This window comes from Bufo bufo, chromosome 9 (assembly GCF_905171765.1).
Source record: "Bufo bufo chromosome 9, aBufBuf1.1, whole genome shotgun sequence".
NCBI classification, from domain to species: Eukaryota; Metazoa; Chordata; class Amphibia; order Anura; family Bufonidae; genus Bufo; species Bufo bufo.
The window spans coordinates 216,616,770-216,630,906 of NC_053397.1; the positions used below are offsets into that span (position 1 = coordinate 216,616,770).

The 14,137-nt window shown below is 40.3% G+C and overlaps 1 protein-coding gene across 1 annotated transcript in view; it reads right to left on the reverse strand.

The window, feature by feature from the left end:
- SGIP1 (SH3GL interacting endocytic adaptor 1) overlaps nt 1-14,137 on the reverse strand; it is a 104,181-nt gene that overhangs the window by 8,822 nt on the left and 81,222 nt on the right. The window contains exons 19-22 of the mRNA XM_040407521.1: nt 5,567-5,678; nt 3,942-4,097; nt 2,128-2,260; nt 833-1,035 (exon numbers count right to left, since the gene is read on the reverse strand). Of these exons, the coding sequence (XP_040263455.1) occupies nt 833-1,035; nt 2,128-2,260; nt 3,942-4,097; nt 5,567-5,678 (604 nt within the window). The remainder of the gene's footprint in view (nt 1-832; nt 1,036-2,127; nt 2,261-3,941; nt 4,098-5,566; nt 5,679-14,137) is intronic.

Consider the following 14,137-nt stretch of genomic DNA (forward strand, 5'->3'; position numbering starts at 1 on the left):
TGATGCAGTCAGTACATATCTGATCGCAGATCTCTTGTACTGAACTCTCCGTTCTCAGTGCATCATAAAACACAATGATACAGTCAGTTCAGGGAAGCCACGGGTGGCCCGGGAGATCCAGCAGACACAGGGCCGATCACAGTAGTGTGCATGAGTCCTAAGAGACGTTCTTTGTAGCGATGCTTTGACTTATAGAGGAAGACCCTTAACACTCCTCTCTTAACTCACTAATAGGGTGTATGAAAATGGGTTTTCTAAATCAGGAAACACTTTAAAACCAAAGCTTTGAATCAGAAAATGCATGAAGTTCCACCCTGGGGCTGCAAAGCAACTTTCTTATATATGTGATGTTTCACTTTCAAGATGGAGCTTACAGTCAAAGGAAACATTCACTGTTTACATTGGAAACCTATCCTGATGCACAACTAACCTAGGTGCATGGCAGGTTACAGTGTATCAGACAAAGATGTACACCCATGTCTGCCGAATAGGATCAGGGCAGGTTTTTTATTCACTAACAGCAAGCAGAGATCCAGAAAGCAGTCAGAAATGATATTGGAAAGTTGCACAAAAAAAAAAAGCTATCTTGAATAAACTGGAAAGCCCTTTTAGCTCAGTCTCCAAAATGGATATGAGGCAGCCATAGACCTCAATTACTAGTAAGCAGTGACACTGCTTAGGCACTTATTACATTATCCAGCAGTCTCTTGTAATTGGATATAGTTTTGGCCTAATATATGTTTCCCATTTTTATGTGAAGGAGTCAGACTGAGCCAAAAGGTATTACTTGTGTATAAAATCAAATTAGGGTCTTTTGCTGGGTTCAGCTTACCATACAGCAGCGGGAAGCACTGCCTGTAGTTTCTTCACTCCACCATCTATAGGGATAATGAATTGGACGTTGTTCAGGGCTACTGGTGAGGCCATGGACTCAGGATTGTATTTGTAGTCTATCCGAAGATCTGTGCTGGAAGGTTCGCACCTCCAGTTCACTGCAAGATTCAGAGGAGTAGACTGGAGGCCCTGTGAAGATACCTGGTAAAATAGAAGAGAGCGTTACTTCTGACCTGACCTCTAACGAGATCCATAAATGCAACAATATCAAGTGTATTATTATTTTGAATATTATTTCATAGTCTGCATGTAGATATAATCTGTGTAAATTTCATTAACATTGTACATCCATTACATTATTTATCCTGTACTGATCCCGAGTTACATCCTGTATTATACTCCAGAGCTGCACTCACTATTCTGCTGGTACAGTCACTGTGTACATACATTACTTATCCTGTACTGATCCTGAGTTACATCCTGTATTATACTCCAGAGCTGCACTCACTATTCTGCTGGTGCAGTCACTGTATACATACATTACTTATCCTGTACTGATCCTGAGTTACATCCTGTATTATACTCCAGAACTGCACTCACTATTCTGCTGGTACAGTCACTGTGTACATACATTACTTATCCTGTACTGATCCTGAGTTACATCCTGTATTATACTCCAGAGCTGCACTCACTATTCTGCTGGTGCAGTCACTGTATACATACATTACTTATCCTGTACTGATCCTGAGTTACATCCTGTATTATACCCCAGAGCTGCACTCACTATTCTGCTGGTACAGTCACTGTGTACATACATTACTTATCCTGTACTGATCCTGAGTTACATCCTGTATTATACTCCAGAGCTGCACTCACTATTCTGCTGGTGCAGTCACTGTATACATACATTACTTATCCTGTACTGATCCTGAGTTACATCCTGTATTATGCTCCAGAGCTGCACTCACTGTGTACATACATTACTTATCCTGTACTGATCCTGAGTTACATCCTGTATTATACCCCAGAGCTGCACTCACTATGAACATACATTACATTACATATCCTGTACTGATCCTGAGTTATAGTCTGTATTATACTCCAGAGCTGCACTTACTATTCCACCGGAGGGGTCACTGTATTATATACTGAGCATAGCTTTTGGCAATCAATCAGGATCAATACAAGTTTAGTAATATATGTAAGCAGTTTATGTAGAAAACTCTACATGCAAACTGTAAAATAGTGTACAAAGCTGGACACAGACTTTAATTTAGTTACTGCTGTTGTTACCTGATATTTCAACATGTCTACATTATAATAAGTCGCTTGTGGCTTTTGTTCTGAGACTTTCTTCAGATGTGTCATCAAGTTTGGCATGTTGACCCAGAATTCTTTTGCATTAGGAGTGGACTGCGTGTTGTCACTGTAAATACAGACAGCGAAGAGTTAATAAGCACACCTGCAGTGTACAGAATTACTCATATAGAACCAATGTATGCAATTACTACAGTGTAAACATATAGAGGATTAAGAGTTTCATTTTGCCCTCAGGTTTTCTGTCTGCAAGAAAGTTACATTATTTGCACACATCGGAGTGTGCATGTATGAGAATTTGGTGCAAGGACTATAATTTGGAGCAAGCTTAAACTAGAAATCCTGCAAACTGATTAATACAGTACGTTACATCTGCAGCACGAAAAAAAAAAAAAATTGTACATTACACGATTTGCTATAGTGCGCATTACACTTACTAAAGTAGTCTCAGCCACAATTTTGCAAAGTAGATCTGCATGACTGCGGAGGATAAAAGAGGCAACAGGAAGGCAGAGACTAAGGCTGGTCTCACACTAGTGAGTGTCACGCTCCGGACTCGCAGCGCAGCTCCCGTCCTGAACTTCCAGCACTGCCAGGGTCGCAGAGCATTACACTGATTTATGATGCTCTGTAACCCCTACAGTTTTGGAATGTATTGGATAACACTGACAGCATTATGTCAGTGTTATCCAATACATTCCAGAACTGTAAGGGTTACAGAGCATCATAAATCAATACAATGCTATGCGACCCCGGCAGTGCTAGAAGCTGCACTGCGAGTCCGGAGCATGGAACTCGCTCGTGTGAGACCAGCCTAAGGCACTCCTGGGCTTGCAGCTCTGAAGGCACAGCTACTTACATTGCTCTAAGTATTTTGAGCTGTGAGCACAGAGGCAGCAGGGCAGTCTCCATTTCTTCATTGCACAACTCCGCAAGCTGCTCTCAGTGGCAGTGTGAAAGTGCTTTTAAAGGGGACTGTGTCATTTACTGTATTTCATTTTAGCTTACTTTATATGATTTATGTACATAGCGGATGATAAATAATGTGTTGGTCTTTTTTATGTTGTAGCCATTTATTTTGTATTGATGAAATCTTATATGGGAGGCGGCCATATTGTGACACTCCCTTCCTGAATTGCCTTTGCAGCAGGGTGTGTACGCTTTATGGCAGCTGCTATAAATGGGGGCTAATTGACGGAGAAACGTCACTCATTTTTGCAGTCTCCAGGAAGTGATGGAGTTTAACCCTCTCCCATTGACCATGGGAGATGAATACAGAGCATAGTGTGCATATAGATACAGCTGTCAATAACTCCCTGGCCCTCTAATGATAATAAAATGGTCCGCTCATTCTGTCCCATTCTATACAGCAAAGCAATGCTGGCAAATGAGCTACAGAGAATGGGGAATATCAGCTTTTTGTGATGGTTCTAGTAGTTACTGTAAATATAGCAATAATTTTAGATTTTTGATATGTCACATACAAATGAAAAAATAAATAAATAAATAAATAAACCAAAATAAAAAATATATAAGTATAATAAAAACCTAATTTATGTAATATGTAACTATAAAGTTCCCTTTTGGGCTATCGGCAGACACAGGCTGTTTGACGACATCCTGTACCTGCTATGATACTGACAATGTACACGATGCCATTAACAAAGACCTGTATTCAGATTTGCAGGATCTGCCGCTTTCTTGCTCTATTCTCAGAATCCCTTCTCCTTATAAAATGTTGAGGACCATCAAAAATATCAGGAATGTGGATGCAATACCGAGATACTGACCAGCAAAGGAGCTGTGGATTCGGCAGGACGTGTTCTAACTGGCTGTAGTTTGTGATGCGGAAAGTCAGTGCGGCTGGTGCTGGGTTGTTGGAGAAATGACGGGTGATTCCAGCTGGGAATGACAAGACCATTTCTCCTGTGATTTTCACTATCAACCTGAAAGACACAGAGCGCACAATGTAAATGTTATCGGCTGCAGACTCTACTTTTTCAGTGACATCCAAAATGCTACAGGAACTGAGCTGCGCACTTCACATAATGCTTTATTTTGTTGTACATATTCTAGACTGAATTTCAGTGACATTTTTTCTTCTCCGTTCACATGTAAAGCCATTTTTACAACTGCGTTGCATAGCTTTTAGACGCTATGATCTGACTACATGTCACAATCACGTCTTAACAGATTGAGGACTCATGCAGACAACTGGAGTTTTGGTCCGCAGCTGCTTTCCATATGTCCGTTCCGCAGCCCCACAAAAATATATAAAACATGTCCAATACTTGTCCATTTTGCGGGTAAGAATAGGCACTTCAAACATGCTGCGGGACCTGCGGAAGGGAAAATGCAGGATGCACAAGGCTGGTATCCGTGTTTTGAGGATCCGCGAATTGCGGACTGAAAAAATCAATACGGCCCAATCATAACTAATCTTTATATGGATTCCCATAATGCTCTCTGATAAAACGGTGAGTACCTGAATGGAAATGAAGATATCAAGAGACGCAAAATCAATATACAATAAACAAGGAGCAGTAGCTTTAGGTTACAGTCACACGACCGTATGAATGGGTCCGCATCCGTTCCACAATTTTGCGGAATGGGTCCAGACCCATTCATTTTAAATAAGGCTTCAAAAGATGGGGACAGCACACCGTGTGCTGTCCGCATCTGTAGTTCCGTTCCGCGGGCCCGCAAAAATATATAGCATGTCCTATTCAATCGCGGAACGCACACCGCCGGCATCCATGTTTTTTGGATCCTCAATTAAAACACGGTCATGTGAATGTCGCCTTAAGGCCCATTTTCACTGGCAGAGCATCGAGCGGATAACATGCATAGGAAGGCTCATTAGCGATAATCTGACAGTGTAAAGGTGCCGACGACTACCTGATGAATGAGCGAAACGTTTGAGCCGTCACCTAAATCAACATTTGCCGGCAGCAGATTATGCCATCTAAATAGCACTCTGCTGCCAGCAAACAATGATTCTGTATGGGGACGAGCGATGGCATTAGTGATTATTATTCCTTTAATTATTGTTCCACTGATCTAACATTTATACCTATCCAATGTATAGGTGATAAATGATTTTAAAAGATTACAATGGTAACTTTTTTTTTGTTTCCCCAACTTTTCCTCTCCTCCTTGACTTGTAGGCGGCTGATAAAAGTCTCGTAGGTTTCTTTACAAGTAACAAAGGAGGCCGACTGTGACAAGCACATGTAAACAGTGGCAGCCCCCTTAGATAAAGGCGCACTATCAACTTCCACATCTTTCTGCCCTTTTGACCGTTATGGCCCAAATGGAAAGAGGAACACAGGAGAGGTCTGGTTACAGGTTTGGCAGAGACACAAGTCATATGATCCCTCGACAGGACCGTGTCATGTTACACAGCTGTACTCACTTATTGGTATCGACCCCTTTGAAGTAAGCGTTCACCGTCTCTGTAAAGGCGGCTGCCACTGGCAGGGTATCCTGGGCCCCCATGGTTAGGGGGCTTGGTCCTCTAGAAGATCCTGCAAGACAAGGGGAAGCTGGTCTCTTGTTATGGATGTAACAATATCAAGCTGTAAGCAAGACACAGTAACCATCTACTGCTGGAAGTGGGGGGCATAAATATAATACATGGGGGGTATTTATAGGGTCTACTCTAGTAACATAAAAAGTGTATAACGCAAAGCAACAAGGCAGATGCTAATAGAAAAAAAAGCATTTGCACTAATTCCCATAAAACCCCAAAATATATCTTAGCAAGATTATATAATTTCTAATTAAAAGGGTATTCCATCTACAAAAATTAGGTGTTCTCATCCTCCCAATTTGCAAGATCTCTGCTTGCTGTCGGTGAATGGGAACATCCATGTTTACATCCAGAGACCAAAAACCAGTACATACCTAATACTTCTTACAGCTGAATTTGCAACAATTGCATCCTATCTAGACAATTCTCTGTATGCTAAATATAATGTAAACCTCCCTTCTGCCCAGATATACAGTGTATCACGGCAGGTAAAATGTATCAGCCTGAAATCCAGTCTGATCAGCTAGCAGGGCATTGTCTAGACTGGATGCAATGGTAACAAACTTTTAAGATATATGATTTAGGTCTGTAAGATTGTCAGACTCTAGAAGGAAACAAGGTTTCTGTTCACAGTCAGCAAGTGGAGATTTTGTAAACAGTGAGAAATAGAAACACAAAGTACGTTAGGATCTTGTAAAACTTTACAAGTGGCCGCTTTCTTCCAGATACAATACAACACCTGTCCATGGGTTGTGTGTTGTACTGCAGGTTTGCCCCATGTACTGTAATGGTGCAGAGCTGCAGTACCAGACACAGCCCATGGACAGGTGCGAAATGATTTTTGAAAGAAAATGCAGCCATATTTTTTTGAATCCTGTACAACCCCTTTAAGTTTATGGAAGTAGAATATACAATGGATATATAAAGTCTACACACCCCTGTTAAAATGTCAGGTTTCTGTGCTGTAAAAAAATGAGACAAAGATAAATAATTTCAGAACTTTTTCCACCTTTAATGTGACCTATAAACTGTACCACTCAATTGAAAAACAAACTGAAATATTTTAGGTGGAGGGAAGAAAACAAAAAATAAAAATAAAAAATGTGGTTGCATAAGTGTGCACACCCTCTTATAACTGGGGATGTAGCTGTGTTCAGAATTAAGCAATCACATTCACAATCCTGTTACATAGGAGTCAGCATACACCGGCCATCATGTAAAGTGCCTCTGATTAACCCCAAATAAAATGCAGCTGCTCTAGTTGGCCTTTCCTGAAATTTTCTTAGTCGCAGCCCACAGCAGAAGCCGTGGTCCACAGAGAGCTTCCAAAGCATCAGAGGGGTCTCATTGTTAGAAGATATCAGTCAGGAGAAGGGGACAAAAGAATTTCCAAGGCATTAGATATACCATGGAACACAGTGAAGACCGTCATCATCAAGTGGAGAAAATATGGCACAACAGTGACATCACCAAGAACTGGACGTCCTTCCACAATTTATGAAAAGACGAGAAGAAAACTGGTCTGGGAGGCGACCAAGAGGCCTACAGCAACATTACAGGAGCTGCAGGAATATCTGGCAAGTACTGGCCGTGTGGTGCATGTGACAACAATCTCCCGTATTCTTCATACAGTCCTGATCAAAAGTTTAAGACCACTTGAAAAATGGAAAAAAATCCTATGTAGCATGGCTGGATCGTAACAAGGTTCCAAGTAGAGCTTCAACATGCAACAAGAAGAAATGGGAGGGAGACAAAACATTTTTTGAGCATTCAATTTAATAAAAATAACGATTAAACTGAAAGCTGTTTTTCAGCTGATCAAAAGTTTAGGACCACATGCCTTTAAAAGGCCAAATCTGTGCAAAGATGTGGATTCATTGTCATTCTCTGTTGGGTAGTCACACGTTGTGATGGCAAAGGCAAAAAAAAACTCTCCCTTTTTGAACGTGGTCGGGTTGTTGAGCTGCATAAGCAGGGTCTCTCACAGCGCGCCATCACTGCTGAGGTGGGACGCAGGAAGACAGTCATTTGGAATTTCTTAAATGATCCTGAGGGTTATTAAAACAAAAAAAGTCAAGTGGAAGACCCAAAAAATTTCACCAGCACTGAGCCGGAGGATCCAATTGGCCGTCCGGCAAGACACTGGACGATCCTCGACCCAAATTAAGGCCCTTACTGGTGCTGACTGCAGCCCCATAACCATCAGACGGCATCTGAGACTGAAGGGCTTCAAAAACAAAAAACGTCTTCAAAGACCTCGTCTCCTTGAACGCCACAGAACTGCTCGTTTGGACTTTGCAAGAGAGCACCAAACATGGGACCTTCAAAGGTGGAAGAAAGTTTTATTCTCTGATGAGAAAAAATGTAACCTTGATGGTCCTGATGGTTTCCAACGTTACTGGCATGACAAGCAGATCCCACCTGAGATGTTTTCTACGCACCACAGTGGAGGGGGCGCCACAATGGTCTGGGGTGCTTTTTCCTTCAGTGGAACAATGGAGCTTCAGGAAGTGCAGGGGCGTCAAACGGCCGCTGGCTATGTCCAGATGTTGCAGAGAGCATTCCTCATGGCTGAGGGCCCTCGTCTGTGTGGTAACGACTGGGTTTTTCAACAGGACAACGCTACGGTACACAATGCCCGCAGGACAAGGGACTTCTTCCAGGAGAATAACATCACTCTTTTGGCCCATCCTGCGTGATCCCCTGATCTAAATCCAATTCAGAACTTTTAGGGATGGATGGCAAGGGAAGTTTACAAAAATGGACAACAGTTCCAGACAGTAGATGGCCTTCGTGCGGCGGTCTTCACCACTTGGAGAAATGTTCCCACTCACCTCATGGAAACGCTTGCATCAAGCATGCCGAAACAATAACGGCGGAGCTACTCATTACTGAGTTCATGTTTGGAAGTTGGATTTCTGTTTTTTTCAAGTGGTCTTAAACTTTTGATCAGGACTGTATGTCTGGGCTATGGGGTAGAGTGGCAAGACGAAAGCCTTTTCTTACGAAGAAAAACATCCAAGCCAGGCTACATTTTGCAAAAACACATCTGAAGTCTCCCAAAAGCATGAGGGAAAAGGCGTTCTGGTCTGATGTGTCGGGAAGTAATAATTCAATTAAGAATTATTGATTATGCTCATAAAAATAACCATAAAAAAATTAATTTTTTAAAATATGTCATCTCATCAATCATCTCGGTGGAACCTCCATTTATGTCATATATCTTCTATATAAAAGAATCTTCATATAAAAGAGAGGATCATAAATAAAAATATAAAAATTATATTATCCTTAATTATCTTAATTTGATTTGTGCAAGCAGTGAAACAAAGGGACAATTGTATATGCAAAATATCTATATTGTTTATTATAAAAACAAAGAATATAAAATCAATACAATTGCAAAACAGATGATGAAGTTACAAAATAATACCCAAAATGTACCACACGGTGGTGCTAACAAACCCCTATCTCACCAGCACAGTATAACTTAGTGATTTATGACAACCAGTGTCATACCTTTAACAAACAGACTCATATACCAAAAGAAACTTAGGATCTTCTGTTTATCAAACAGGCTATAGCAATAAAACATGTATTATACAGGAAAATAAACATTATCCCTTGACTCTGTTTTCCTATGACCAATCAAAAATATGATATTAATATGATAAAATATTCAGCTCGGCAATCAGACTAAGGAAAATAACTTTCCAAGGGTTTAGTCCTCTTTTTAAATAATGTCAGATCTTCCATTAACAATATGCATCTTTGCTAAGAGAATAATCAGCATTATGGAGGCACCTAACACTATATATTCCCACAGTATGGGGACTCTTGGCTATATACCGAGAGAAATATCTTATTAATATCACAAGCAGTAAACACAATATACGTTACCGGGTCAAAAGGTAGACAGAGTTCAGATGGGACCAGTTCTCAAGAACTTTCCTAGTAATCCAAAAAAATAATCCAAGTTTCTTCTGGTAAAGCTTTCTTGTTGAGTTTCCCTATTTTTCTTGACTGAATGGATGGATGGATCTATAGATCTCTTAATGGCCCTGCACACGGGTAATTATTCCCCACCTTATCTAAGAATCATCCCCTTCTAGATTAGGGATTTCCAATCAGGTAAGGTGGGTGTATTCGTATGTTAATAACACAATGATGTCATATTAACCCTTGACAGGACATAAAACAAAATGATAAAATAATATAATACTGTCCATCTGCCTCCAGATGGCACTGTGGTACTGCAGATTAATATTACAACCTTAAACATGAATTCTAAATACCTAATAATACGTTCACATGACCTTCTTAACCTTTATAATATACATAATTGAGGAAGGTCTTTTCCTGACACTTTTAATTACCTATAAACTAGACCTGTTGGAGTCACTGTCTTCTCCTATCTTTCTGAATATATGTTAACTTGATAACAATTTATAGAACGACCTTGATACTCGGCATCGGGACTTGTATATTTTACTTATCTACATCCATGAATAACTATCGTTTTGAAATAACATTTAACTTCTCAGAAATCCAATTAACAGAAACTTACTTCAGAGTTTCTGTACCTTCTACAGGATACATTCTAAATGATACATACAGGGTATAATATATATATATATATATATATATAAAAATCGATACATTGTTACATGAATTATTGGTTAAAATATGTTGTAAACTAAATATACCATATATATATGGCCCAGCCAGAGCCCAGACCTAAATCCGATTGAAAATCTGTGGGGTGATCTGAAGAGGGCTGTGCCCAGGAGATGACCTCGCAATCTGACAGATTTGGAGTGTTTTTGCAATGAAGAGTGGGCAAATCTTGCCAAGTCAAAATGTGCTATGCTGATAGTCTTTTTGGCTATAAGTCTGAGTGCTGTAATAAAATCAAAAGGTGCTTCAACAAAGTATTAGTTTAAGGGTGTGCACACTTATGCAACCATATTATTTTATTTTTATATTTTTTCTTCCCTCTACCTAAAAGATTTCAGTTTATTTTTCAATTGAGTTGTACAGTTTATAGGTCACATTAAAGGTGGAAAAAGTTCTGAAATTACTTATCTTTGTCATTTTGGTACATCACGGAAACTGACATTTTAACAGGGGTGTGTAGACTTTTTATATCCACTGTATGTCCAGGGATATATACTTGTTTAAAGGCATTCATTAAGAGTCTCTGCTTTAGGACCCCAAAAAAAGTGACAGCTCATTATGTCTATGGATTACACCTTTAAATACACACACATACACACACATAAGGGTCCATTCACACGTCCGCAATTTCGTTCAACATTTTGCGGAACGGAATTGCAGACCTATTCACTTCTATGGGGCAGCACGATGGGTCCGCAATTCCGTTCCCTAAAAAAATAGAACATGTCCTATTCTTGTCCGCAATTGCGGACAAGAACAGGCATATTCTATTAGTGCCGGCAATGTGCGGTCCGCAAAATGCGGAACGCACATTGCCGCTGTCTGTGTTTTGCGGATCTGAGAAACACGTTGCGGACGTGTGAATGGAGCCTAACATGGAGATACTTTGCTGTTGCTTACTCTTCTTTTTTGGCATATATTTCACTTATGGCAGACTGTCCTCCATAATACAACACAAACACCTGGGCAAAAGGTTTATAAAATACATTGCCTAACTAAGTTCCAATTGCATGACAGTTTCCCTTTGCTTTAGAGAAAATATTGATTTTTGTGCCATGATCTGGCCATTCAAGTTTCATTAAATCTATGGTTTGTATAAATATATACAGAATCTGAGCAAACTAGAACCTTCATTTTGCAAGTGAAGCAAAGGCATGATGTGATGATGATTATCATGGGCAATACCATAGTCTCAATTCAAGACGGACCACACGTCAACTTTGGCAGCGCAGTGCGATCAAAGACTGCAGCATAGAGAATGAGTAAAAATGAGTGTGGGTGCATTGCGTCCCAAAAGTTTCTGCGACATAAAAAATACAAGAATTCGAGCAAGTTCACATTTCCTGTAAATGGCATGTGACAACAACTTGTGGGTTACAACACAACCCCATTTTCTTTCATGAGTTGCATGATGTATGCAGCACAAAAACGCTATTTACCCCATGCACACAGCCATATTTGCGGTCAGCATCTGAAGGATAGGATGTGGACCCATTCATTTCAATGGGGCTGCAAAAAATGCGGATAGCACAACGTGCGCTGTTCACATCCGTTCTCTGACCCTGCAAAAAAGATAGAACATGTCCTATTCTTGTCAGTTTTGTGGACAAGAATAGCACATTTCTACAGGATGCGGAAATTTTTATGCCAGATCCGGCACTAATACATTTCAATGGAAATTAATGCCGGATCCGGCATGTGTACAGGATTTTTGGCCGGAGAGAAAACTGCAGCATGCTGCAGTATTTTCTCCGGCCAAAAAACGTAAGAGGGACTGAACTGATGCATCCTGAACGGAATGCTCTCCATTCAGAATGCATTAGGATAAAACAGATTTTTTCGGGTATTGAGACCCTGTGACGGAACTCAATACCGGAAAAGAAAAACGCTAGTGTGAAAGTACCCTTAAATTACAAGCAGCTGAAACGCCAGTACACAAAAAAAGGTAATCAGGCAATCAAGCCTCGATAGGGGGGGGGGGGGGGGGGGGACAGACACTAGTTTTAAAGCAACATGCTTAGTTTTTGGTGACCACTAAGGCTGGTGCATAACACTCTGGGATTTACAGAGCACCAAAAAGTGAACCGCTGTGTCGCTCTCCACCCCCTCAGGCATAGCACCGTGTATCAGATCTGCCCAGACAGTACTCTCAATTATTTTTCACTTTATAATATTAGAGATATTCTAGTTCTAACTATATGAGAAACAAACTGTATTTGTTGCAGGTAAGACCACATTCCTCTAAGTAAAATCTATGTAGTACTTTGATTTTCATCTAAATTAAAAGATGCTAGAACTACCTTATCACATGCATTAAAGGCTGTGGACACCTTTTGGGGCAATTTTTTTTATTTTTTATTATTGCATTCTGATCATTTTGGTCTAAAACATTGGTCTTTATAAAAAAAAAAAATGTTTTAAATGTAACGTTTTTCTTCTAGATCTTTCAGTTTCAGTGCACTTCCAGTCTAGCAGCCGTTGCGCTTCACAATGAATCCGTAAAGGAGCTTCTCTGGCGGCTGGATGCGTAGTCCTCATTTCCGAACTCCTGACAGCTCAAACACTTGTTATAGCTCACTTCTTATCAAACTGATAAAAAACGATTTATAATGATGAGCGTTTATGAGCCAACAGAGCAGCTCCCTGAGGATTCAGTGCAAAGCAGAGAGCCGGCTAGTCTGCAAATGTACTAAATCTGAAAGCCCTAGAATTAAAACTGAAAATTATTTTAGCCCAAAATTAATAGAATGCAGTAATAATAAAAAAATAATAATAAATTATCCGCAAAGATGCCTTGCAGACTGAAATACTTTGAGATACTTTGTAGACAGGGCATGAAATGTAATAAAGAATTGTGCAGAACTGTGAGGGAGAAAGAAGAGGAAGGGTTCTTGCTTTACTGTAGAAGCAGAAGTGCAGAGCAGCCAGCGATGATCATGCTACTAGCCAATGATGCTGGTAACAGGGGAGGGGCCATGACAACCTCTTGATCATGTAATAATTCTGCAGTATACCATTGGTGAACTCATGAATGGCTGATATGTAATATGGCTCCTCAAAGGTGTAAGATTACATAAACTCAAGACTAGCTGCCCAACATTCCTGCCTAAAATCAGGTCAGTGGTGAAAATGATCTAATGAATTATATAAAAACTATACGTAACCAGGAAGATTGTCCAGATTATTATTGCTCACTTTGGTTTTTCTAGCCAGGTTTCACTAAGGAGTATAATTAATATTCTGTGAGGTTAGTATGTGGGTAGCGCAGTGATTTCTGGTTCAGGATGGGGTTTGATTCTCTGCACTCCTGCAGAGCAGCTAATTGAAGGGACCACAGCCCCCCATTTTTCACATGGGGCCATCTACCTGCATGCCATCTTCATCCCGTTCACTTGAAGTTGTAATATCCTGTACTGTCCCTACGAAGAAGTGGGTAGACAGTCCCAAGTAAACTAAACAAAAAAAAGGAGGATGAAGTGCTTGTGCTACAGCCTCTATAAGCAGCTGGGGTGCCGAAAGAGAACATACCCACCAATCTGATGACCACCTATCCTGCAGATAGGCCATCAATATCTTGAACCCAATAAACCCCTTTAATAATCCTAAACAAAGCTGTCGCTCATATGTAAGACGTGTCTGCGGATCAGTGCCATATGAGTAAACCAATCGTAAAAATATACCGGTAATTTTTTTTATTTCAGGGGAACAATCTGCTAACTCTTCCCTCAATCCTCCTCTGGTTGCATGCTTGTAAAGATGCAAAATAATTATTTCTTA